This window comes from Peromyscus leucopus, chromosome 1 (assembly GCF_004664715.2).
Source record: "Peromyscus leucopus breed LL Stock chromosome 1, UCI_PerLeu_2.1, whole genome shotgun sequence".
NCBI lineage: Eukaryota > Metazoa > Chordata > Mammalia > Rodentia > Cricetidae > Peromyscus > Peromyscus leucopus.
The window spans coordinates 77,817,906-77,842,090 of NC_051063.1; the positions used below are offsets into that span (position 1 = coordinate 77,817,906).

Here is a 24,185-nt window from a genome sequence, read left to right on the forward strand (position 1 = left end):
CTTGAGACTCGGTTACCATTTAGTCAGAGCATCTGTCCTTTTCATGGGACCAAGGGAGTTAATCCTTCTTTGCCCCTCTCCAGAAAATAAAGTTTAGAAACACAGTATGGATGAGGCAGGCCGTTCCCCCTCTGCAGAAGAGGGAGTGGACCCAGCCTGCCTCCTCCGGCATCCAGCATCTAACGAACACCCTGCCTGGGCCAGCGGTGGCGAGAATTCGCTGTTTCCCTCTAGTTCCGGAGGGAAAGCCAGGATGGTGGCGATGACCTAGGGTAAGTGGTCCAAGAAGGCAGAGCCGGTACAGTGAGGCGGGAATAGAGAGTTTGGGTCTCTGCGGCCGCCGTAGAGGCAGCACTGCGGTCCCCATGGCAACGGCAAGAAGCAGCGCCAAGCTCTTGGGCGGTGCTGGCGCCTTGGCGGTTCGGACCCAAGGCGGCGCGGGATCTGTAAACCGCCGCCCTGCGGGTATAGGTGCTGTGGCCGCGTGGCCCGAGGGAGCCGGGACCTGGGGACTGCGGAGGGCGTGGCCAAGGCCGGAGGGGAAGGCGTTGGACCCCGAGACCCCCGCCTGTCCAGCCGTCGTCCGTGGGCCCCAGGTTTCCCACGCAGGAAGAGAGAGGAGATTGGGTACCCCAGCCGAGGGGTACTCGATCTCCGAGCCCAGAATCTTCTCTGTTCTGCAGCTCCCGGACGGACTTGTGTTGCCCTTCCCCATGGACGTGAGTCCAGTGTTAGGTGCTGGGGAGGGGACCTTCTGTCCAATAAAAACTCTTCCGGACAGGAGCCGCCAGACAGTGCCCGGGATTCACTTCCCGGGAGGTGGCCCGTTTCGGGGATTCCTAGCGAGATCGTGTAGTAACAACCGGGCAGCCAGCGGTACAGGCAGAGGCCTGGGGCCCGGGCAGAGGATGGAGCCTGGGGAACCGCTTAGACCTCATGTGATGGCAGGGTATGGGGCGGGGGAGGAGTAGCTAGGGCTAGGGTGGGGGCGCTTGGAAATAAGCAGTTGTAGGGAGCCGTGGGTGGGGATACCAGGGCAGCTGGTGTGGGAAGAAACAAGTCGGAAGCGGGACCAGTGATGAGGGCTGAGGGGTGGGAAGTTTGTCATAGCGGAGTTAGATACAAAAGTCTGTGCGGAGAAGGAGTCTACAAAGAAGGGCGGTGTTTCGCAGATAACTCTAAATCGACAGCCGGTACTTGGTAATAAAACGAGGATGGCAGAGGGACACGGTGGCGAGTCAGGGTGGTACCCTGTTGACCTCTCACCTAGCTCTGTGCCCCTCCTGGCATCCTGTCCCGCTCTTGCCCCACCTCCCTTTCCCCCTTCCTCTGTGCTTGTCCAGGCCTCCTCGGGCCCATGGAATCCAGCCTCAGCTTCTTCCATCAGCAGCCCTTCCCTGCTGCTCCCCATCCCGGCCATCGTCTTCATCGCCGTGGGCGTGTATTTGTTGCTGCTGGGCCTAGTGCTGCTGGCGAGGCACTGCCTGCTGGTGAGGAGCCTGGAGGGGAGCCGGGGGATTAGTATGTCCCCTCACTTGCAAGCGTTTGACCTTTACCATTCAGTCAGAGCATCTGTCCTTTGCATGGGACCACGGGAATCTTGCTCCTTGACTCCACTGAATCCTTCCCTTACCCCTCTCCAGAAAGTAGAGAGAGAGTTGTCTGGCCCTCTCTGCTGTCCGGCCCAGATCCTGAGTCTTGCCATCTCCTAGGCTCAGGGCTGCTGCACAGACTGCAGCTTCCCGTGCAGAAAACAGACTGCCTCCGAGACCCAAGACTGTTGCTGGAGCTGCGCAGAAGCCTGTGACTTCCCTCTGCCCAGTCCAGCCCACTACCTGGATGCCTGCTGCCCTCATCCCAGCGAAGTGAGTTCTGTCCTTCACCCACACAGCCCCCTCTTATCTGGGTATGGTCCGGGCCTTCATTTTCTTTGTTCAGCACCTTTATTACTGAGCACTAACTAACCCCAGGCCAGGGACTGAGTCACAGGCAGACAGCTAAAAGCAACATGGCAACATATCAGATTGTTTCTGGTGATGATGAGTGGTACTTGAAAGAAAAGAAAATAGGGTGACTGCTGGAGAAAGATGGTTTGTGTGACCTGCCCAGGACATAATCAGGACTTGTGAACACGGTAGTTAAAAGAAAACAGGGCTGTAAGCCTGCCTCGTGTGGACCAGGACCCAGCTTTGATCCCAGCGAAACCCCTTCTGTTCACTGGGTGATGTTGTATTCCAGACAACAGCGCTCTTGTATTCAGTGTACTGTTTTCACCAGCAGCTCTGAGAGCTGAGGAGTGATTTAAATTTAACATGACTTAATTTTTAAATTTTTGTTTGCAGCAGGGTCTTGCATACGAGGCTGGCCTTAAACTCCTGGCCCTCTTGCTTCTGTCCCCCCAGTGCTGAGGCTGTCGGTGTACGGCACAACTACCTGGTTTAACTGTAAATTTTTTTTTTCATTTTTACTTATTTCCTTTTGGTTAGTTTAAATTTTTGAGAGGATTCTATGACCAATGGCCTTTGCAGGAGGGTTGGTTTGGACTCTGGCACAGGCCCTGCTGCTGTTTCCATGGCTCTAAGATCCCTTCCCAGCTTACTCTGGCTTTTCAGTTTGCCTCTAGGAGTCAGTGTGTTGCCCTTGTTTATACACATAAACACATCTCTTGCCCAAGTAGAATCCAGTTTCATCTCAGCCATAACCACCTCAGTCTTAAGAAGAGCCATGTGCTCTCTTTGGTTCCGGAGACCTCGCTTCCAGCCAGCAAAAATGGCCTTGGACAAGCCTTTCAGACATGTTTGCCTTTTAGAGGTCCCGTTCCCAGCAGGACTCCACAGGCACCAAGATGGTGGGAAGCTTAACTGTTTCTTAAATTAAATCATTAATTATTAAGCAAGCTGGATTTTTGCTGGCTTGGTGGTTGTTCTGTTTTGATTTTTTTGAGACAGGGTCCCACTATGTAGCCCTGGCTGGCCTGGGATTTGCTGTGTAAACTAGGCTGGCCTCAAACTCACAGAGATCCTCCTGCCTCTGCCTCCCTAGTGCTAGGATTACAAGTGGGTTTTGTAATAAATAAAAACAAACCTACATTTTTATTACAAAAAATATTGTCTACAAACTACTCATGTAGGCAGCGTGGTCGAGCACTTGGCTAGAGTCATAAGAAACAAGGGGAGGCGGGGAGCAGAGATGGGAAGGAGCGGTCAGTGTCTAGATCAGGCCTGCACAGTTGTCTTGTGTGTGTGTTACCCTCATGTGTGGGTTACTCCCGTGCGTTACTGCCTCCCTGGCAAAGGTGGAGCCCACACATAGTGTGCCTCACCAGGACCATTTCATCTGGACAACACACCTTGGCCATGTGCCCATGCCTGAGCATGGAGCTATATACATGTTATCCTGCCCCTCTTGCAGAGGGGTAAGAGGGCTTCGGGATGGTTGTGGCTTCCCTAGTGTTACACAGAAAGCCTCAGCTAGCAAACTGCTCAGTTTAAATCGCAATAGGATCCTCGGGGGGGGGGGGGGGGGTGGAAGCTGACCCACAGAAGACAATTTTTACATTTGTGGGTTTAAAAATGTTCAGTGTGCTCGACCACTTTCTTGGACAGGGACTATTTTGGGTTCAGAGATTTAGACAACAGAGTTCCTGTCCTTGAAGTGATGACCTTCCTTATCAGAGGGGGATAACAGACTGAGCCACAGCAAATTCATAACTTGGATTGGTTGTTCTTGGTGCAAATCCCTGGCAGATGTTTTGAGTTTCAAAATAAATTATGAGGGTTGGAGATTTAGTTGAGTTGGTGTAGAGTGTTTGCCTAGAATGCAGGAGGCGCAGGGTTGATTCCCAGCACTGCATAAACTAGGTATGGGTGCCTTCTTCTGGTCCATAGGCAGCAGGCATGCATTAAAACACTCATACACATGAAATAAAAATAAAATCTCAAAAAAAAAAAATCAGAAGTTCAAGGTAAAGCTAAATCAGAAGTTCAAGGCCAGTATGGGCAAGCTGCCCTATCTCAAAAAATAAGTATGAGGGCTGGAGAGATGGCCCAGCAGTTAAGATTACTGGCCGCTCTTTCAAAGGACCCGGGTTTGAATCCCAGCACCCACATTCAGACTCAGAACTGTTTGCATTGCCAGGTCCAAGGGATCGGAAGCCCTCTTCTGTTCTCCTCAGTCATACAAGTGGTGCTCAGACATCCAGGCAACCGAAACACCCACACATACAAGATACATTTAAAATAAAGAAATGTAAACCTATGTTGCAAGATAATTGCAGTCAGTAGGGCCAGGCGTTGGCACTGTATACCTTCAGTCATAGCCTCAGGAAGCAGAGGCAAGTGCCAGTTCAAGGGCAGTCTGGTCTGCATAGCAAGTTCCAGGCCAGCTGTGGCTTCATAGTGAGGGAAGGCAGCGAGCTTTCTTTCCAAGAGGCCACTTCTGGCTCCCTAGTCAGGCGCGGGTGGGCTCCCAGGTAGGATAGGGGAAAAGGAGACCTTAGGTTCTAAGAACGCCCATCGTAAGGAGTTACAGGATGATTCATGGTCCCGACACCCTGTCTTCTTCCCTGTGTGTCCACATCGAGTGACAAGTCAGGGATCAACTTCTCAGCACCAATGATGAGCTGAGGTTGGCTGTGAGAAGACAGAGTCTCCCACCTGGTGGCCCAGGGCTTTGGAACCTGTGGATCAGATCCTGTCCAGTTTCTGCTGGATACAGGAAGAGATGTAGAGTGGCCAAGGCTAGGGCAAGCTTGTCCTGTCCTTGATCTGTCTTTCCTCAAAGTACATTGAAGTCCCTCTGTTCTCCAGGTTCCTTACGGTAACAATGCCAGCCTGAAGGTTACAGGGCTTGTCTGTTTGGCAAGGGTAGACACTGAGGCTCACAACAGATTGAGTGACTCACTCGCCTGGGGTCAAACAGATGTGCCAGCCAGACCACAAACCCAAGGTGTTCTTCCTCTCTGGAGGAGAGACCTGCTTACTGAACTGCTTTGTTAGGAGGATGGAGTTCCTTCATTTCTTCCCTACCTCGTGTGTACAGTACACACGGAGCCACAGTGTGAGGCTCTGTGCTGACCCTGGGGGCTCAGCACAAGTAAGCCAGGCGGTATCCCTGGGCTCCCAGGACTCATGGTGAAGGGCAGAGACAGATGAGTAGCCAGTTCTAGGAGTAGGAGAAGGGGGTGGCATGCAGCTAGGTGATCAGAAATAAGGGGGAGCCTCACGTGGCAGCCCTCCAAGGCCTTTCGCCGGTGCGTCTGGGGTGGGATTGTAGTTGGTGCTTTTTAACAAGCCCTTGTCATTTGGATGCACATGAGAATTAAGAACCATCACTAAAGCCGGCCGTAGTAGCACACACCTTTGATTCCAGCACTGGGGAGGGAGAAGCAGGTGGATCTCTGTGAGTTGGAGGCCAGCCTGGGCTACACAGCGAGTTCCAGGCCAGCCAGAGCTCCATAGTGAGATGCTATCTCACACAAACAAACTACAGAGGGAAACCAGACGGTGATGACTGTGTGGCCCGCTCCACCGAGCACTCACTCAGGGTCTCGTTTCCGTCCACTGACGCTGAAAAGTCAGTGCTATGTCTGTTTCAGAGACGAGGAAACAGAGGCTCAGGACGTAGTTTAGCCAAGCAGAATTCCCACCTAGGTCTTATTACTCTAGTGCTTGAGCACTAACTAGCCAGTAAAAATGTCTGACCCTCCCAAAGTCCAAAAGGTAACCCCCACCCAAGAACTCAGGAGTTAACAGGCTGCAGAGTCCTTATTTATACTTAAACAGTAGAGTTCTTCCAGAAACCTTTGCTTGTGAGAGTCAAGAAATCCATTAGCCAGTTATTAATGGCTGGACTAAACCCTTGCACAAACAGAGCCAAGAGATGCTTTTAATACCCTCTTTTCTGAGGTAAGGGCAGTGAAGTGTTCTGGCCAGTGGCTCTGCACACAGCACGATGGTGTGGTCCTCCAGAAACCCACAGGCCCGACTTCATCCCTAGAGATGCCCAAACCACTCTTCACATGGAGAAACCACTTCTCTCTCCCTTCCACCATTATGCTACAGCCTTCGCCCCCTGTTGGCGGCGACACAGTCCAGTTTAGACCCCTTCCCTGGAGCTGGCTGGTCGCCTCCCCTTGCTGGAGCTTCTGCTGACAGCTGATCTCACTGGTCATCTGACACCGTACCCCGAAACCTCAGCTGTTGGAAAGGTCATTTCCCTATTCCTGGCTTGGCCCGCTTTCTGATCCAACTGTGGCTGTCACTAGCTTTGCTCGTGGCCTCAAGGAGCCTGTCTTCTGTCACACAGCCACTCTGGGTGTGTCCACTGCAGCTCCTTGGCCTGCCTCCCATCCATGCCTGGGGCAGTTGCAGAACATCCCTGTCCCAGGCTAGAGGAGCTGTGGGTTGGAGTGTTGAATGTCCCTTCCTATCTCTCAGGACATTATGTCCATGAGACAGACATCTTTCCTGGGGTTGAGAGGCCCTCTTCTGCCTTTGCCTAAAGAGGGCAAAGTGATATGCTTGGCTTAGTTTATACTTCAGCGTTTATCTGTGGCTCAGACACCTGCTGAGCGTGAGTCCTCATCAAGTAGAGAACTTGAGACCAAGTGTTCTTGCCTTAGAAGCTTTAGAATGAAGCTGACATTCCTGGCCTTGGGAAAGTCGGCACAAGGGAAACCCAGGCCTGGGGAAACCAACTCTAGTTCAAGCCAGTTCCGCTCTCTGGTTGTATCCCTCTGGGCAAATCACCGTGAACCTCCATTTCATTTTTGTGAAAAGCTCCCTCCCCATTCAGGGGAGTTCTATAATAAAGTGCTTGCCTAGTGCTCATGAGGTCCTGAGTCCTCAGCACTGAGGGGGAAAAAACTTTTTTTCTTCTTTAGATTTATTATTTTTCTCTATGAGCACTTTGCCTGAGGAAAATGATATACCATGTGTGTGCCTGAGGAAGTCAGAAGAAGGTGTCAGATCCCCTGGCACTTGGGGTCTGGAGTTACAGTGGTTCTGAGCCACTATGTAGGTGCTGAGAATTGAACTCAGGTCCTCTGTAAGAGCAGAAAGTGCTCTAACTGCTGAACCATCGCTTTAGCCTCTTTTTTTTATTTTTGTTTGTTGGTTTGTCGTTTAGAAACAAGGTCTCATGCAGCTCCGGTGGACTTGAACTTCGCTTCCTGCCTTCCTGTCCCCCAAGTGCTGGGATTACAGGCCCAAGTCACCATACCTGGCGTAGAAAGTTGGTTTTGTTGTTGTCGTTGTTTTGTGTTGTTTGGTTTCTTTTTTGAGACAGGATCTCTCTATGTCAGCGCTTCTCAACCTGTAGGTTGTGACCCCTTTGTGGTCAAACAGTTCTTTCACAGGGGTCACCTCAGACCAGTGGAAAACACAGATGTCTATATTACGATTCATAACAGTGGTAAAATTAGTTATGAAGTAGCAACAAAAATAATTTTGTGGTTGGGGGCACAGCATGAGAAACTGTATTAAAGGGTTGCAGCGTTAAGCCGGACAGCGGTGGCGCACGCCTTTAATCCCAGCACTCGGGAGGCTGAGGCAGGTGGATCTCTGTGAGCTCAAGGCCAGCCTTGGCTACAGAGTGAGATCCAGGAAAGGTGCAAAGCTACACAGAGAAACCCTGTTTCAAACCTCCCCACCCCCCCCCCCAAAAAAAAAGAAAGAAAGAAAGGATCACAGCATTAGGAAGGCTGAGAACTGCGCTGCTGTTATGTAGCCCTGGCTGTCCTAGAACTCAATATGTAGATCAGGCCGGCCTCGAACTCACAGAGACCCACCTGCTTTTACACTAGGAATCGAATGAGTTCCAGTGTAGCCAGGCCACACAGTGAAACCCTGTCTCAAAACAAAGAACAACAGAAACCCCAAGTTCTTGGGAGGTTGAAGCAAGGGGATTGTCATGATTTTTGAGGCCAGCCTTGGTTTCATAGTTCCAGATTAGCCTGAGCTGTACACTAAGTACCTGCCTCATAAAGAAAAGAAGGAAGGAAGACATCTTGCAGTTTGGCTTGATGCCAGCAAAGCATTCAGAACCCAGGAGTTATCTTCAGGAGGATCGAAATGTGCTCTCTGTGTCTTGGCTTCCTCTGGGTTGCACAGGGCTGGGGGAGTAGAGCAGAACTGTCTTTGAGCCGGACACTGACACCCCAGTTCTAGCCAGACTCAAAGCTGGTTCTTCACTGGTTCCCCCTCCTCACACCACAGAGCTTGGGGGCTCTTGAGGTCGGCTAGAGTACCACATCACTGCTGGGTTCTCAACATGGAGAATGGCTTTGTTTCCAGAAATGGTGGGTGGAACCCTCTGTTCCACTGGGCAGAGGGACCTCCTAAGGCCCTCTGTCCCCTTCTCCAGTTGGAGGAAGGTCCCCGTATTCACCCTTCTCTTCTCCCTCAGGGCTGGGCCCCTCGCTGCCCCCGCTGTTGTCCACTGTGTGACTGTGCCTGTGCCTGCCAGATTCCGGACTGCCAGAGCCTCAACTGCCTCTGTTTCGAGATCAAGCTCAGATGAAGGATGGGGGTGGGGGGCTTGTTCTTTGGGGAGTGGCCCGCCCCCAGAGCCCCCTCTGTAATGGCCCTCAGGACGTCACTACGAGGCCACTGGAACTACAGCTGGTGGGCCCAGCCTAGCTACCTGGGAGCCTTGAGTGGAGGGCCTGGTTCCCTGCGGGACAGGATTCCGACGGCCCTTGGACAGATGAACTGCGACCCCTTTGGAGGGCTGGAAAGAAAAGGGGCTGGTGTTCTGGCAGTGCCCTGGCCATCAACCCCTCCCTCCCCTGGTAAACGATGTACTTGAAGGTGAGGATGCAGGACATTGCTCACCTTGGCAACAGTATGGGAGGGCTCTGCCAACCGGGAATATCAAGATGTAGGGATGGCCGGCCACACCCTGCCTGTAGACTCCCTGTTAAAGAGGTGAGTACCCTGCCTGTATTTGCTCCTTAAAAAAAAAAAAAAAAAAAAAAAAGTACAGCCACCAGCAGGCCCAGAGTCAAGGGAAGAGGGGGCCAGAGGAGTCAGTGGGAGGCAACATCCAGAGACACCCCACCAATCTCCCTTTACTTTTTGCTCTGCCTTATAGATCCCAGACTCGAGATTGATTTCTCTTGCTCACTGTATTTTCAAGGAAGCGTTTCCTCTAAAGACCGGTGAGTGGGCAGGGGCGCCTCCTCCTCTCCAGGCAAACCGAAGCAGCTTGCTTTCTTCCCCGACTCAGGGGCCCCACGCTGGCATGAATGTCAGGAGCCTCAGGTTTCCCTAAATATAGGTCCCTGCCGCGGGATTCGTGGTGGGGAAAGGGCAGGGGTTACGGAGAAGGGACACTGGTGCGGGGAGGGGGAGGAGGGGTGGAGGGGAGGGGTGGAGGGTAAGCGCTGCCTTATAACCCAGCCCAGGGCCGCTGGCCTCACTTGCAGCTGACCAGGCTCTGCCAGCTTCTTTCACAGCGCCACAGGTGGGCCGCTAGCCATAGCCCAGGGTAGGGAAGGGGGTTGCAGATTGGGGCCTGAGGGAAGTGCATGCTCTGATGTAAATGGGTGACAGGAAGCTCGGAGACGGATTTTTTTTTTTTTTTTAGTTTTGGGTTTCCGAGCAGGGTTTCTCTGTGTAGCTTTGCACCTTTCCTGGATCTCACTCTGTAGCCAAGGCTGATCCGCCTGCCTCTACCTCCAGAGTGCTGGGATTAAAGGGGTGCGCCACTGCCGCTCGGTGTTGGATTTTTATTTAGGAGAAGGAAATCTGGTTTGGGGAAGACGAGTCCGGCTTAAGCCAGCCCCTGCCGATCATTTCCTCAAAGATGGTGTTTAGGTGTAGCGGGTGGTGACTCCAACCAATCTGCTAGTCTAGTCCGGATCAGGCTAGGCCACTCTTCTGCGATGTGCCGGCGCGCTGGTCCGAGGAGGCTTTGCCTGCGTACCCTGCTCGCTGCGTAGCCCTCTCCCGATCCTTGTGGGTGCTCGGGCCGGGGAGGGATCGGCTGCGCCCGGTAGCCATGCGCTGAACGAGGCAGGAAGGCGCGGAACGTCTGGGTTCTTTACAGTGACGTCAGGCTGCCACTGCGCAGGCCGGAAGCCAGGGGTCTAGGAGGGGAGGCCAGCCATCATCTCACTGACACCCCCACCCCCTGGCCAGCCCACATTCCGGCTGAGTCACGATGCTCGCGCGCGCGCCAGGCGGGAGCTGGGGGAGGGAGGACCCTGGTGGCCAGCGGGATGTGGCTCGAGTCACGTCCTAGCGGAGCGGAGGAGGGATCGGGTTCTGGCCGCTTGTCTCCTCCCCAGCGCCTCCTCCTATCGTAGCGTCTTGGGGCCGTGCCGCGCACAGTGCCCGCCTGCAATTGGACACTTAGTGTCCCTGCAAGGAAAAAACCCGCAGAGGGCGGAGCGGCGCCTTTAAATGTCCCAGGCCCCGCCTCTCGTCCCCCCCATCCCTCAGCTGAATAGGCTGCGTTCTTTTGGAACGCGCCGCAGAACGGGGTTCTGGTGACTAGCAGCGTTCGCTCCTCAGTCCTTTTGCTTACCCACCGCCTTACCCGGCAGATCCACCCCTCCAGTGCCAGGTGAGCGCCATTGGACACGTGCGCGGGGAAGGGACCTTGGGGTTAGGTCTTGGGTCGGTGGCGGGCAGGGCCGCAGCGCGGAACCTCCATCCCCATGGCCCCTCGCTTCTCCCTTCTCTACCCCCATGATCTCTCCCAGCCCGGGTTCTCCTGCCCTCTCCAGCCTGAGCTCTGGCAGTGAGCTGCGCCACGCAGCAGCTTCGTGCGCTGAGTCATGGCGGAGGAGGAAGCAAGATGAGATGGAACGCCAGACCCCCTCTTTTATTTTTATTTTTGCAAGGACTCCCCCCTATGCAAACATTAGGGTCCCATCGCCTATTCGGGGATCCCAAGCAGCGATGGGTGGGGGGGGGTCAGTTCGTATACTGCCTCAGCGTTCCTCGATGGGGTGGGGGAGTTTGCTTCCTTTCTGGGGGAGCCCCTGGGGAGGAGGGGAATCTCCTCAGCTGCCGCGCTCCGTGGCCAATTAACACTTTACTATCTTTCCTTATCTTGTGACCTTGATTCTGAGCCTGGAACTGCTGCCGCCGAACAGACGGGAGCACTTTTCAGGGAAGGGGTGGGGCACGTGCCTCTCATAAACCTTTTCCTCTTTGAGCAACATGGAAGCAAAGCCTCCCTTCCACCTGGGCTCCATAGCCCTTTCTCTGTTTCTGATTGCTCTATATGTTTCCTAATACCCTTTTCCTTCCACTCCCCCCCCCCATCCAGGAGGGAGAAGCCTGACCTTGGGATGTCCTTGAAGCCTAGGCCAGCCCTGGGTAGATTACAAGGGACGCCCCATCTCAGAAAATCTGGGTTCTATCTCAGCTCTAGCCTCTGGGTTGCTGTGTGGCTGCAAGCACAGACCATTTCTTTCTCTGCTCTTTCAGATGATTGGGCTCTCTGCCCTATTCGTGATCCTTATATTCTAAAATACTCCCGATTCAATTTTGTTTCTAGGCAAGGTGACCCATGGCAACGCACAGGCCAGATGGGTCCAGCTTCAACATGACCCGCCTGTCCCTGGCGCTGGCTTTTTCCTTTCCCCCGGTTGCCAGTGAGCAACCCACTCTCAGCTGGGCAACACCCAGCAGCAGACAGAGTTAGGAAAGGTACAGGAAGAGGCAGGTCTAGTATAGGGAAGTTGGGTGCAGGGGAGAGGTCTGGGACAGGAAGTATCCCAGGACCCTCAGGGAGTGGGGCAGGGGAGGTGGGGGCTCCTGCCCTGGCCTCCAGGGAAGAAGTCCTGTCTTGCCCAGGGAGACTCTAGGATGGCCCAGCTAACCACTTGTCCCCGACTGTCTGCTTCACTCAGGAACGCGCTACCATTGGCACCATGCCCTACCCATACCCAGCACTGACCCCGGAGCAGAAGAAGGAGCTGGCTGACATCGCTCACAGAATTGTGGCTCCGGGCAAGGGCATCCTGGCTGCAGATGAGTCCACCGGTGCGGTACAGGCAGGAGAAAGGGGGAGGAGGGCCCGGGGGTGGAGGTGGCAGGCTGATCCCCTTATCCTCCTTCATGACCATCCCTTCAGGAAGCATTGCCAAGCGGCTGCAGTCCATTGGCACTGAGAACACTGAAGAGAACAGGCGCTTCTACCGCCAGCTGCTGCTGACTGCTGATGACCGCGTGAACCCCTGCATTGGGGGGGTGATCCTTTTCCACGAAACACTGTACCAGAAGGCCGACGATGGACGTCCCTTCCCCCAAGTTATCAAGTCCAAGGGCGGTGTTGTGGGTATTAAGGTAAGGGCCCTGGGGTGTGAGATTAGAGATGGATCTAGAGGGGGTAAAAATAGGGCAGGGATTGAATGCTGGGTTAGCAGGTCCAGACATAAGGGGTGCACTCAGCACATTTTTTTGTCAGTGTTTGGGGATGAAACCTGGGTCCTTATGCATGCCAGGCAAGTGCTCTATCGCCGAACTCTACAGCCCCCTAGGATTCTAAAGTGTTTTCCTCATTTACAGTTGAGAAACTGAAGCCCAAAGCCGTAAAATGGTTTGCTTAGTGAGAGGTAGCTCCAGCTCCTCTAATCTAATTCGTATTCCTCTCAAGTAATACAAGTATCTTCCTTTCCTCATGGGACTCAGAAAATACTTGCAGGCCATGAGAGGCTGCAGTGAGGGTAAAGTTGGGCTGGGTGGAGGGAAGAGGGGTAGAGCTTGAGAATTGCTGCCTTGTACCCTGGCAGGTAGATAAAGGCGTGGTGCCCCTGGCAGGAACCAATGGCGAGACCACCACCCAAGGTAGGTGATTTGCCTCCTCCCCTTCCTCACCTGCTCACCACAGTTCCCGAGTGAGTAGGTTCACGCCTCTGCCCCTCCTCACTGTTTCTCTTCTTCAGGGCTGGATGGGCTGTCTGAACGCTGTGCCCAGTATAAGAAGGATGGAGCTGACTTTGCTAAGTGGCGTTGTGTGCTAAAGATTGGGGAACATACTCCCTCAGCCCTTGCCATCATGGAAAATGCCAATGTTCTGGCCCGTTATGCCAGCATCTGCCAGCAGGTGGGACTGGACTACAGGGCCCTAATAGGCCATCTCCTACATCATTTGGTTCCAGTGTGGGCTAGCTTTCTGTCCATCTGCCAGGATATCTACCTCCCCCAGAGCAACTGTTCTCCATACCCACCAGGCATCAGGCTCACCAGTGGAGGCCACTCTGCAAAGTGGTGATGGGAATGGGGGTGTGTGGGCGAGCCTGAGAAGATTGTCTCCAGTAATCTGCTGAGGCCTTTGAAGCCTTGATTCACTATCATCAAGATAAGATCTTGGCTAATGGTGGTGGAGAGCAGTAGGTGGGGTTCCCAGGTTCCCAGTCAGGAGTCCTCACACTTCCCTGTCCCCACAGAACGGCATTGTACCCATTGTGGAGCCTGAGATCCTCCCTGATGGGGACCATGACTTAAAGCGCTGTCAGTATGTTACTGAGAAGGTAGGTTGCCGATCCACCTGGCCAGGGCAGTGAGGTGGGCTGCGTCCCACTCAGAGGTAATCCTTGTCCTCCACCTTATCACCCTGCCGTGTTCCAGGTCCTGGCTGCTGTCTACAAGGCTCTGAGCGACCACCATGTCTATCTGGAAGGCACATTGCTGAAGCCCAATATGGTCACCCCAGGCCATGCCTGTACCCAGAAGTTCTCCAATGAGGAGATTGCCATGGCAACTGTCACAGCGCTTCGTCGCACAGTGCCCCCTGCTGTCCCTGGTGAGGCCCACTCCCTCTGGGCTTGGTGAAGTGGATACGTCATCACACTGGACTCCTTTCCAGGGTAGCTTCTGGCCGCTCCTCCCTGGCCTGCATCTCTAATGAAAGCCACCCCTTTCCTTCTGCCCTTGTTCTCCAGGGGTCACTTTCCTGTCTGGAGGGCAGAGTGAGGAAGAGGCGTCCATCAACCTCAATGCTATCAACAAGTGCCCACTGCTGAAGCCATGGGCCTTGACTTTCTCTTACGGCCGAGCCCTGCAGGCCTCTGCTCTGAAGGCCTGGGGTGGGAAAAAGGAGAACCTGAAGGCTGCCCAGGAGGAATACATCAAGCGAGCCCTGGTAAGGCAGCATGAAGGTGTGGGCAGGTGCCTGGGCAGGTGGGGTGCCCTGTGAAGAGCTCTCGTCTGACTTCTCTTCCCTTTTAGGCCAACAGCCTCGCTTGTCAAGGAAAGTATACCCCAAGTGGTCAGTCTGGCGCCGCAGCCAGTGAATCTCTCTTCATCTCTAACCATGCCTACTAAGCAGAGGGGACCTAAGGCTGCCCCATCGACAACTCCAGCCCCCTGCCTACCCACTTGCTATTGAAGGGGGGGCCTTCAGGCGCTTTCCCATCACTCTATGCTGCCCTCGTGACTGGTGTGTGGTGTTGTCTGTGACTGCTAATTCTGCCATCCCTTCCAGCCCACTGCCAATAAAGAACTATTTAAGGGGGAGTCTGTTGTCCATGTCTTGTAGGGTATAGGGAAAGGCTGAGGAGGTAGCTAAGTTCAGAAGAGGAAAGAGCCTTGTTTTGGGTTCCTCCTTCCTGGGCAGTTAAAAGGATGGAGTAAGGCTTTGTTCGTCTGCATATTTCTTGACTGGAGTCAGAAAGGCAGAGTATTGTGAAATGTTCTGACCACATCTAATTGAAGGTGACATCTGCCTTTACCTCCTGAGTGCTGGGATGATAGGCATGGGTACAGTGCCTAGTTTGAGCCATGCAAGGATCCAATCCAGGCTTTGTGAATAGTAGGCAAGAATGCTGAGCCACACCCCCAGCCCTCTCAATGCTAACTTAGGCTTTGTTATCTTGCCCAAAAAGAAAGTGTCTTGGTGGGAACAAGGCATTTACCATCTCTCTAACCTACACTGTACAGCTGTTTCCCACTACAACATAAAGTGAATGACCCACAGTTTTTTAGGCTTCTTTGGAACATGGAACATTTTGAAGAATCAAGACTCATCTCCCGCATAGGCATAGGTACACAACTGCGAAGCTCAGGATTGAGAATGGAGCCTCTGAGCTGCTGGTGTTCCTTGATGCTAGAACAAGGGCCCTGCACCAAACCATGGGCCATTTGAATCCCTGCCACCCAATGTTGGGAGTAGGGTTGTTTTTTTTTTTAATGGTGTATTCTGCCTGAATGTTTGTGTATAGTGTGTGCCTGATGCCCTCGATGGCCAGCACTAGAACTGGAGTTATTCATGGTTGTCGTGGTTGTAAGCCACCATGTAGGTGCTGGGAATTGAATCCAGGCCCTCTAGAAGAGCAACAAGTGCTGAGCTATCTCCAGCCCCATCAGGGTCTATACAGGGACTTGTCTAGTCTCAACCATTGTTTCCTTTTTTCTCCCACCTTCCTGGTCTGGATCCTTTTATGTTCTGTTTCCCTTTCAAGGAACTTTTTTTACACTTTCTGTTTTAGTGATGATCTGCATAGGACAGTTTAGGAGTGTCAAAACATGGCCTCTGCTGTCTCTTTCTATGTATTTCCTGTAGCCAAGACCCAAGCCCAGGCTGAGGGTGTGTAGCTCAGTGGTTGAGCACTTGCCTGGCATTCATAACGCCCCGGTTTGATCACCAGCACTTTTTTTTTTTCTTTTGGTTTTTCCGAGACAGGGTTTCTCTGTAGCTTTGCACCCTTCCTGGAGCTCAACTTAGTAGACCAGGGTGGCCTTGAACTCACAGAGATCTGCCTGGGCTCTGCCGCCTGAGTGCTGGGATTAAAGGCGTACGCCGCCACCACCGCCACCGCCACAGCCGCAGCCGCCGCCACCTGGCTGATCACCAGCACTTTTAAGACAAGGTTTCTCTGTAGCTTTGGAGCCTGTCCTGGAACTCACTCTGTAGACCACGCTGGCCTCGAACTCAAAGATCTGCCTGCCTCTGCCTCTTGAATGCTGGAATTATGTGTGGGCACCACCACTGCCTGGCTTCTTGTTATTGTTGCTGCATACCACATTTAATTCTAGGAAACAATCTGTTTGTTGTTTTTTGGGGTTTGTTTCTTTGTTTTTTTGAGACAGGGTTTCTGTGTAGCCTTGGCTGGCCAGTGTGGTCTCTGCTGGGATCAAAGGCATTCGCCACCATCCCCTGACTTCTAGGAAACAATTTTTTTTCCGTTTTTACCAGACGGTTTCTCAGTGTAGCTTTGGTGCCTGTCCTGGATCTCACTATAGACCAGGATGGCCTCAAACTCAGAGATCCTCCTGCCTCTGCCTTCCGAGTGCTGGGATTAAAGGTGTGCGCCACCACAGCCCACTAGGAAACATCTTAAGGCACATAAAGACGGGTGGTGGTGGTGGTGGTGGTGGTGGTGGTGGTGGTGGTGCACACCTTTAATCCCAGCACTCGGGAGGCGGATCTGTGAGTTTGAGGCCAGCCTGGACTACCAAGTGAGTTTCAGGAAAAGGCGCAAAGCTACACAGAGAAACCCTGTCTCAAAAAACCAAAAAACAAAACAAAACAAAACAAAAAAAAACAAAAAAGACTGATTTTCAAAATTGAGGGACAGTAGAAGACTGAAAAAGATATTTCAAAGTGGAGTGTGATGGGCAAAAGTGGAGACCAGGAAGATTAAAATGAATAACCTACTCTATCAAAACACTAAAGAACCAAAAGACTTCCAATGTGAACTTGGAGAGTTTTTGTGTTGCTTTGGGTTTCAGAAAGTAAAAGAAGCAGACTTGAAACCTGCTTTTCCTGGGTTCACATTTGAGCCTTGGTTCAAACCAAATTTTTAGCTTTGCAACTGAGTAAGTTGACCTCTGAGCCACTGCCACCTTGAAGGAATGTGTTCAGGAAATAGGAAATAATGCTGGGTGTGGTTGCATAACACCTGTAATCACAGCACTTGGGAGGCTGAGACAAGATTTGCTGTGAGTTAAGGTCAGCACAGATATTCTGCAAATTTTGGGCCATGATGAGTTACAATTGAGACCCTGTTAACAGGAAGAAACATGTTAGGCTATTTTGGAATCAAGGGAGTCTTAGAAACAAGCTTGGTGTGGGGAGAGCAGGCACTTTATTTTTTTCAATTAGACGTGTGTGTTTTCTCTGTTCACTCTGGGTTCTGGGGGTCCAATTCAGGTCAGTTAGGCTTGGTGACAAGCCCCCCCCTTTTTTTTTTTAACCAAATACGTCGTCTTGGTAGGTTTTGATTTTGTTTTGTTTTGAGCGTGACTGCCTCAAATCCACGGATCCAGCCTCAGCCTCCTGAATTCTGGAATTACAAACAGGTGTGCCACATACCTGGTCCAGGTTCTGAGCTCCCATGGCAAAGGTCTCAGACCACGGCAAGATACCTGGAGAGAAGCCGGCGGTGGTGGCGCACTCCTTTAATCCCAGCACTCGGGAGGCAGAGGCAGGCGGATCTCTGTGAGTTCGAGGGCAGCCTGGGCTGTTTCACAGAGAAACTCTGTCTCGGAAAAACAAAAAAGATACATGGCTAGGGCTGCCCCATTCATTTTGCAACTATACATGTCTGCAGTGCTTGGCCTTATTCTAAACACTGGAAAAGCAATGATGAGCAAGGCAGTTCCACCCCTCGGAGCTGTAGTAGCAGGACAGAAAGCAGGCAAGGGAAAAGTGCAACGTGAGACGACAAGCCTACCAGAGCTTACGTCAGCTAGCGTACATAGCTGGAACGGCGAGGTTTGCCTCCCAGACCCCGTCGCCCGCCCACTTCCGACTCCTTAGTTCCTTCTTCCGTGCGCCGCGAAAGGGGCGTGACCTGTGTATGTCACTTCCGGTGCGCGACAGCCCTGGCCTCCCTTTGCTTCCGCGGCCAGGCCGGAAGTAGCCGCGGTGGTGGCGGAGGCCCAAAGCGGAGGAAAGTGGGGAGTCGGAGAGACCCAGCCGGAGTCCTAGCGGCGGTAATTGTCCGAGGCCCCTCCAGGCCACCGTCCTTAGCGCGGGCCCGCGGGGTTCGACGGGAGTTGGCGGGGTGCGGCCAGGGCAGCGGGACGCCGAGGGTCCTGGACCGCCGTGAGGGGAGGGGGGGCGGTCCCAGAATCGAGTCCCCCCCCCTCCCGTACGGACCCTCTGATTGGCTGGCTCTCCTTCGCTTTTCCCAGGAGACCCCTGTGCGGTCCGGAGGGGGCGGCGGCCCCAACTCTGACCCGCGCCGGGGGGTGGGCCATGGCGGAAATCAGCGACCTGGACCGGCAGATCGAGCAGCTCCGGCGCTGCGAACTCATCAAAGAGAGCGAAGTCAAGGCCCTGTGCGCTAAGGCCAGGTGAGCCCGCAGGCCGGCAGGGAGAGGCCGGCCGGTCGCCCACGGCTTCCGGCTGGGCAAACTCAGAACTTAGGGCTTGTCCCATCCCGGAAGCATTCCCGGAGAGCAGCGGTCCCCAGGGCCACTTCTTCCCAGGGTCGGCTGTAGATGTGTTTCTAGTGGAGTAGGAGCGAGTGGCAGAAAGTTCTTAGGAAACTCGGGGAAACCAGACTACCTTGGTGGGGCCAAAGAGAAAGTTTGTTGGAGGGGCAGAGTTCTGAGACAGGCCTTGAAGAATAAAGAGCTGGTTCAAGGAAACAAACAAAAAAAAAACCCTTGTGGTTTGTAAAAGTCTCTCAATCCCATCAGTCCTTAAAGAGAAGGTGGTTTTGTGCTCAGTTTAACAAGTAAGGACTATAATTGTTCAAAATTACCAACCAGAAAGGAATGGAATCTGAAGTCAGTTCCCTGAACACTGATCTTTTAGTTGTGATTCAAGATGGAGTTGACTCACTCTCATGTTCGGTTGGGATCGAAAAACATAGTAAATAAACTAGAGTAGAACATAATGAGTTCCAGACCAGCTTGGTTTACTGAGTGAGGCCCTATCCCCACCCCCACCCCCCAAAAGCCACAGCCTCTGCACACCTCTAATCTCAAGCACTTGGGAGGTGAAGAGGGAATAAGAAGTTTAGGGTCATCCTTGGCTAGGTTGAGGCCACCACATGAGACTCTGGCTCAGAAAAATAAAGCCTTTTTGGCTTTAAGCACTGTATAGATATGGAGAGAGGCAGGGTTTTCTAGGAAGTTGTAAATAAGGACCCCAGTTTTGGGATGCAATGATTAGGCTTGAATCGGAGCTCTGCAGCTTTATGTGGTGATGATTTTGAAGTGTCCCTGAGTCAGTGAAGTGGAACAAATTGTGTTCAGTAAAATGGTTGTGAATGTTCATTCAGTGAATCTGGGCTCAAGGTAAACAGTGTGGTGTTTGTAAGTCACGAGGTGGTGATATTTATGGCGGGAAGGACACTGACGGCGTATTTGTGGATTGAAGCTATCTGGGGGCTTCTAAGAAAGGGTAGTCCTTGAAAGAGAAGACTCTAGCTGACAGAGCACAGTGAGAGGGAACCTTCAAGCAGGGTAGGAGTAAAAGGGAAATATGTAGGCAACAGTTGAGGCTGGTTGTCTGCCTCTTCTGGGAACTGTCAGTGTGGCTTCCACTTGTTTAATGGAATAGTAGCCTGGTCCTCACCCTTCCCCTCCAAGACTGTGGGGCGAGCATGCCTCCCCCCACCCCACCCCACCCCACCCCACCCCACCCCACCCTACCCCACCCTACCCCACCCCACGCCCGTGTGTGTGTGTGTGTGTGTGTGTGTGTGTGTGTGTGTGTGTGTGTGTGTGTGTGTGTGTGTTTTCTCCCATGTAGCCTTAGCTGGCCTTGAACTAGGCTGGTCTTGAACTCAGAGAGATCCATCTATGCTTCAGCATCTCCACCTGTGCTGGGGATCTTGGGATCTGCCCCAGTGTGGGCTGTTCCATGACATTGACCTAACAAAGCTGTCTGTGCTGCCCTGGCCTGCGGATGAGCTGCAGTACTTACTGCTGCACTTACCAAGCTCCACTTGGAAATGGAGGGCTGCTGAGATTGGACACCAGGAACTGTCGAAGGGATTTGGAAAAGTAGTCTGCACTGCAAGGACTGGAGCCAGTTCTGTGTGCTGTAGATTCATGCTATGGTGGTGCAGTCCTTTAACCCCAGCACACAGAGGCAGAGACAGACAGATCTCTTGAGATTGAGACTAGCTTGGTCTACACATCAAGTTCCAGGCTAGCCAGGGATATAAAATGAGAGCCTGTCTCCAAAAAAATAAATAAAATATATTGCTGACAGTGAAGGGGCAGCACAACCCTTTGAAAAAGTGCATCTGGGGACGTCCTGCCCTGGGGCTCACCCTGCCCTGGGGCTCACCCTGCCCTGGGGCTCACCCTTTGGATAGCATGAGAGAAGGGCTCTGACTGGTGGGGGGTGAGGTTAGAGCTCAGCCTAAGGACAGTCGGTGCTCTAAGGGAAAGGGGCCTCCCTCCTGGGCGTGTGTGCTGTACTTGTGAGAGAACCACAGGGAGAAGCAAGGCTGGAAATGCCCCAGCCTACTTGGACGGGCTTGAAAGGGGGTTGGGGTGGGAGTGAGAACTCGGACTTTGTCCACTTGACAGCAGGAAGCCGTGAGCAGGTATTGAGTGGTGGAGGGCCATGGTCAGTGCTCTCTGATCAAAATCATGGGGACGTGCATACTTCTTCTGTCCCCTGGAGGTCCAAGGACTACCCCATGTCCTCCCTCCCTCCAAAAAAGGTCAGGAATTGGGCTGGGCTGGCCTGGCTGTGGTGACCCTGGTCTTCTCCTGTCTCCAGAGAGATCTTGGTAGAAGAGAGCAACGTGCAGAGGGTGGACTCGCCAGTCACAGTGAGTACTCTCTGTCCCTTGGAACCTGACTTGTCTTTTTTTTTTTTTGGTTTTTCAAGACAGGGTTTCTCTGTGTAGCCCAGGTTGGCCTTGAACTCACAGCAATCCACCTGGCTCTGCCTCATGAGTACTGGGATTAAAGGTGTGTGCCACCACCGCCCGGCTCTGACTTGGTCTTTTAAGACACATGGAAACCCTGTGGTTTGATACTAAATTCATGAGAGGCTGGAGCACCTCAGGTCTTTGCTTCTCAATCTGCAGGTAGTCCTGATAGGAAAATTAGATGATGGGCAGAGCCTGCAGCTTTAGTGATGGAATGTTCTCCCAAATGTATGAGGCCCTGAGTTCTAACCTCCGCACCATAAGACCATAAAGGATGCTGTAGGAATTTTGACTCGTTGTGGGGATGTTCATACCCAAGGCAGAAGTTTGTGGATCAATGGCCCTGTGTTAGTAACTGCTGGGCACACGGGGGCAAACAGAGGTGAAGCTAGTCTTCCTGAAGCTGCAAGTCTACCTGGAAAGACACATCCCCTGCACCAGAGCAGCTGGCTTTCACTGTGGGGGGATAGATAATACCAGAACAGGCGTACTTGGGACTAGAGGGTGGAATTTGGATCCTGAGATGGAGTGATATAGCCCTGGCTAGCCTGGGAAATAACAGGTGTTTTGAAGGATGGTCTCTGGGAACAAAGGGACCGTGCCTTTGTCCACTCTGTTGACCCACATTCTTCCTTTCCAGGTATGTGGTGACATCCATGGACAGTTCTATGACCTCAAGGAGCTTTTCAGAGTGAGTGGAGGGACACTGGGGCTGTGAACTAGGGGTGCCTGGGAGACATGGTCATTGAGAGGTTTTAGGCTGCATGTGGTCTGGGTGGGAGAAGGGCTCAGCTAGTCTCTGGCTGCCACAGCTGGAGAGGACAGTTTGGGGCCAAGCAGAGCCATATCCCTCCTCCCAGGTAGGTGGCGATGTCCCTGAGACCAACTACCTCTTCATGGGAGACTTTGTGGACCGTGGTTTCTACAGTGTTGAAACCTTCCTCCTCCTGCTGGCTCTTAAGGTGAGGACCCTTGGCCTCTGGAGCCCAAGCTTTGGCCGCTACTTGCTGTCCTCATCACCTTTCCTGTCACCTACCTTGGAACTTGGCTGTGGCTGTGGACTGTGTGCTTAGCAGGGCTGGTCATGACCATGAGTGGGGCCGTCTCCTGAGCCCTTGAGGAAGAGGCTGGTGATGTGAGTTCTGGGAAGCAGACAGGCTATGTGTTCAGGGAGCAACCGGAGTTGAGTGAACTGGGAGAGTTGATTGGTGCGGGGCCACAGTGGGGTGAGGGTGGGGTGCTAAGGACGGGAGCCTGAGTCTGGCAGATGAGAGGAATCATTAGTCTTGTCGTGCTTCTCTGGAAAAGGCCCCCAGGAGCCTGTGAGTTATGTAAGAGACTGCAGGAGGACTGCGTGAGGCTGGTGGATATGTCCCCAAGACTTGGGAGGGCTAAGTGGGAGAGAGCAACTGGAACCAGTCCTGGCTTGGTGCTGCCCTAGGTTCGATACCCAGACCGCATCACTTTGATCCGGGGCAATCACGAGAGCCGCCAGATCACCCAGGTCTACGGCTTCTATGATGAGTGCTTGCGAAAATACGGCTCGGTGACTGTGTGGCGATACTGCACCGAGATCTTTGACTACCTCAGCCTGTCTGCCATCATCGATGGCAAGGTAGGTCGGCCTGGGTCTCCTGGGGGGGTGGCAGGGGTGGTCTCTGGGCTTCTACCTCACTTCTCTCTGGTATTACCTTCCCTTCTAGATCTTCTGTGTGCATGGGGGCCTCTCCCCTTCCATCCAGACCCTGGACCAGATCCGGACAATTGACCGAAAGCAGGAGGTACCCCATGATGGACCCATGTGTGACCTCTTGTGGTCTGACCCTGAAGGTGAGGGCCATACCTGGGCTGGCTGTACCTTTAGCTTGTGGAGACTGGGTTAAGCAAGTATATGAAGGGAGGAGAGTCAGGCCAGGGAAGAGGGGGACAAGTTTGGTCCACACTGGCTTCTGCCTTCCACCTGCCTGAATGGACCTTCCATAAGGAGCAGAAAGCATGAACCCACCTTCCTGTACTGAGTACATGTGTACTGAGGCCTACAGTGGGTTGGCCCGTGAGTTCCATGGCTCAGAGGGTCTACTTCGGATGAAGTCATTGGCTCCCTGGGTGGGAAGAGGCCATAGACCTTGACAGTAGCTGCTTTGGAGTTGAGACCAGTTCCCCTAGAACGGTGACCTCTGAGGGTTCCTTATTTTGTATGGTTCCCCTCTAGTTGGGGACAGAACTGAGATTTAAAATCTGGCTCTCTGAGTACCAGTCCGAAGCATACGCTCTAATCCTATCTCTGCCATTGCAGTCTGCTCCATGTGGCATAAGGTGACCTTCCTGTCAGGAAGTCCTCGTTCATAGCTGGTGCTCTGGGTGTGAGCGCCTCCTATCACCTGAGTGCTGCTTGGACAGTACATTGTATGGTCACTGTGAGGGGCCCAGCCATGAGGCAGTCTCTCTCCTTAGAGCTTCTCTGCTCCAGCATTTGCTATCCTGTCTCCCAGAATTCCCTAGAACAAGCCTCTGGTTAATGAGGGAAAAGGCATGGTACAGTAGGCAGCCAGAGGAACCCATGCATTGTTCTTATCTTGTCTCAGACACAACAGGCTGGGGAGTGAGCCCCCGAGGGGCAGGCTACCTGTTTGGCAGTGATGTGGTGGCCCAGTTCAATGCAGCCAATGACATTGACATGATCTGCCGTGCCCACCAGTTGGTGATGGAAGGTTACAAGTGGCACTTCAATGAGACCGTGCTTACTGTGTGGTCAGCACCTAATTACTGCTACCGGTAAGCTGGCAGGGCCTGGATCCAGGGCAAGGGTAGGGACCTAGGCCTACTGTGGCTAACTGTGTGCGCTCTTCTTCAATCCAGCTGCGGGAATGTGGCAGCCATCTTGGAACTGGATGAGCATCTCCAGAAAGATTTCATCATCTTTGAGGCTGCACCCCAAGAAACACGTGGCATCCCCTCCAAGAAGCCAGTGGCCGACTATTTCCTGTGACTCCTTGGCCCCAGCCCCTCCGGCCCCTGGACCACTGTGACTGCCTCTTCCCAGTCGGAGGCTGGGTGTGGAGGGCTGCCTGGCTTGGCTTGCCCCAGGGTGCGGACTGCTCTGGAGAGGTTGGGGCCTCTGCTCCAGGCTTCCTCTCCTTTCTCCCACTTGATCCATGAAGTTTCCAGTCATTTTTTCTTTTTCTTTTTTCCTTTTTTTTTTTTGGTTTTGTTTTTAGATAAAACATTTTGAGAAAAAAAAAAAGAAAAAAATTCTAATAAAAGAAGAAAAATAGTCTTGAGGTTTCTGTCAGGTTTGACTGAGGTGGACATGGAGACCTGTCCTGCTTGCTCACTGGCCCGGAGCCTTCAGGCTCCATCTGCTGATCTTTCCCAAAGGCTT

General features: G+C 53.0%; 3 protein-coding genes across 4 annotated transcripts; all 3 read left to right on the forward strand.

Annotated features, from left to right (window-relative positions):
- Positions 1–350: 350 nt before the first annotated feature.
- Positions 351–11,893, forward strand: LOC114704338 (uncharaterized LOC112694756 homolog). Its single transcript, XM_028885502.2, has 6 exons — positions 351–719; positions 1,344–1,490; positions 1,713–1,865; positions 8,407–8,927; positions 9,094–9,160; positions 11,867–11,893. Exons 1-4 carry the CDS (start codon positions 366–368, stop codon positions 8,518–8,520), a joined length of 768 nt encoding a protein of 255 aa, XP_028741335.2. The 5' UTR covers positions 351–365; the 3' UTR covers positions 8,521–8,927; positions 9,094–9,160; positions 11,867–11,893.
- On the forward strand, positions 11,509–14,474 carry Aldoa (aldolase, fructose-bisphosphate A). Its single transcript, XM_037210579.1, is given in 10 exon segments — positions 11,509–11,614; positions 11,617–11,663; positions 11,867–11,999; positions 12,091–12,302; positions 12,749–12,803; positions 12,902–13,062; positions 13,406–13,489; positions 13,587–13,761; positions 13,901–14,100; positions 14,187–14,474. Coding segments are annotated over 10 exon segments (1,254 nt in total). The 5' UTR covers positions 11,509–11,523; the 3' UTR covers positions 14,283–14,474.
- A 3,300-nt stretch (positions 14,475–17,774) lies between these two features.
- Ppp4c (protein phosphatase 4 catalytic subunit) lies at positions 17,775–24,074 on the forward strand. Of its 2 annotated transcripts, XM_028885495.2 has the most exons (9): positions 17,775–17,894; positions 18,096–18,257; positions 20,650–20,701; positions 21,444–21,494; positions 21,664–21,765; positions 22,245–22,418; positions 22,507–22,633; positions 23,389–23,578; positions 23,663–24,074. In XM_028885495.2, exons 2-9 carry the CDS (start codon positions 18,160–18,162, stop codon positions 23,790–23,792), a joined length of 924 nt encoding a protein of 307 aa, XP_028741328.1. In that variant the 5' UTR covers positions 17,775–17,894; positions 18,096–18,159; the 3' UTR covers positions 23,793–24,074. The 2 variants fall into 2 exon arrangements, with proteins under 2 accessions (XP_028741328.1, XP_028741329.1); XM_028885496.2 differs by lacking the exon at positions 17,775–17,894 and having other exon boundaries at positions 20,591–20,701.
- Positions 24,075–24,185: the final 111 nt, after the last annotated feature.

Bases quoted from the DNA above. Each gene is read 5' to 3' on its own strand.
- LOC114704338 (XM_028885502.2), top strand. From the start codon at position 366: ATGGCAACGGCAAGAAGCAGCGCCAAGCTCTTGGGCGGTGCTGGCGCC. The intron at 720-1,343 runs GTGAGTCCAGTG...GTGCTTGTCCAG, and splicing joins TGTTGCCCTTCCCCATGGAC to GCCTCCTCGGGCCCATGGAA. The intron at 1,491-1,712 runs GTGAGGAGCCTG...GCCATCTCCTAG, and splicing joins TGGCGAGGCACTGCCTGCTG to GCTCAGGGCTGCTGCACAGA.
- Ppp4c (XM_028885495.2), top strand. From the start codon at position 18,160: ATGGCGGAAATCAGCGACCTGGACCGGCAGATCGAGCAGCTCCGGCGC. The intron at 22,634-23,388 runs GTGAGGGCCATA...ATCTTGTCTCAG, and splicing joins CTTGTGGTCTGACCCTGAAG to ACACAACAGGCTGGGGAGTG. The intron at 23,579-23,662 runs GTAAGCTGGCAG...TCTTCAATCCAG, and splicing joins GCACCTAATTACTGCTACCG to CTGCGGGAATGTGGCAGCCA.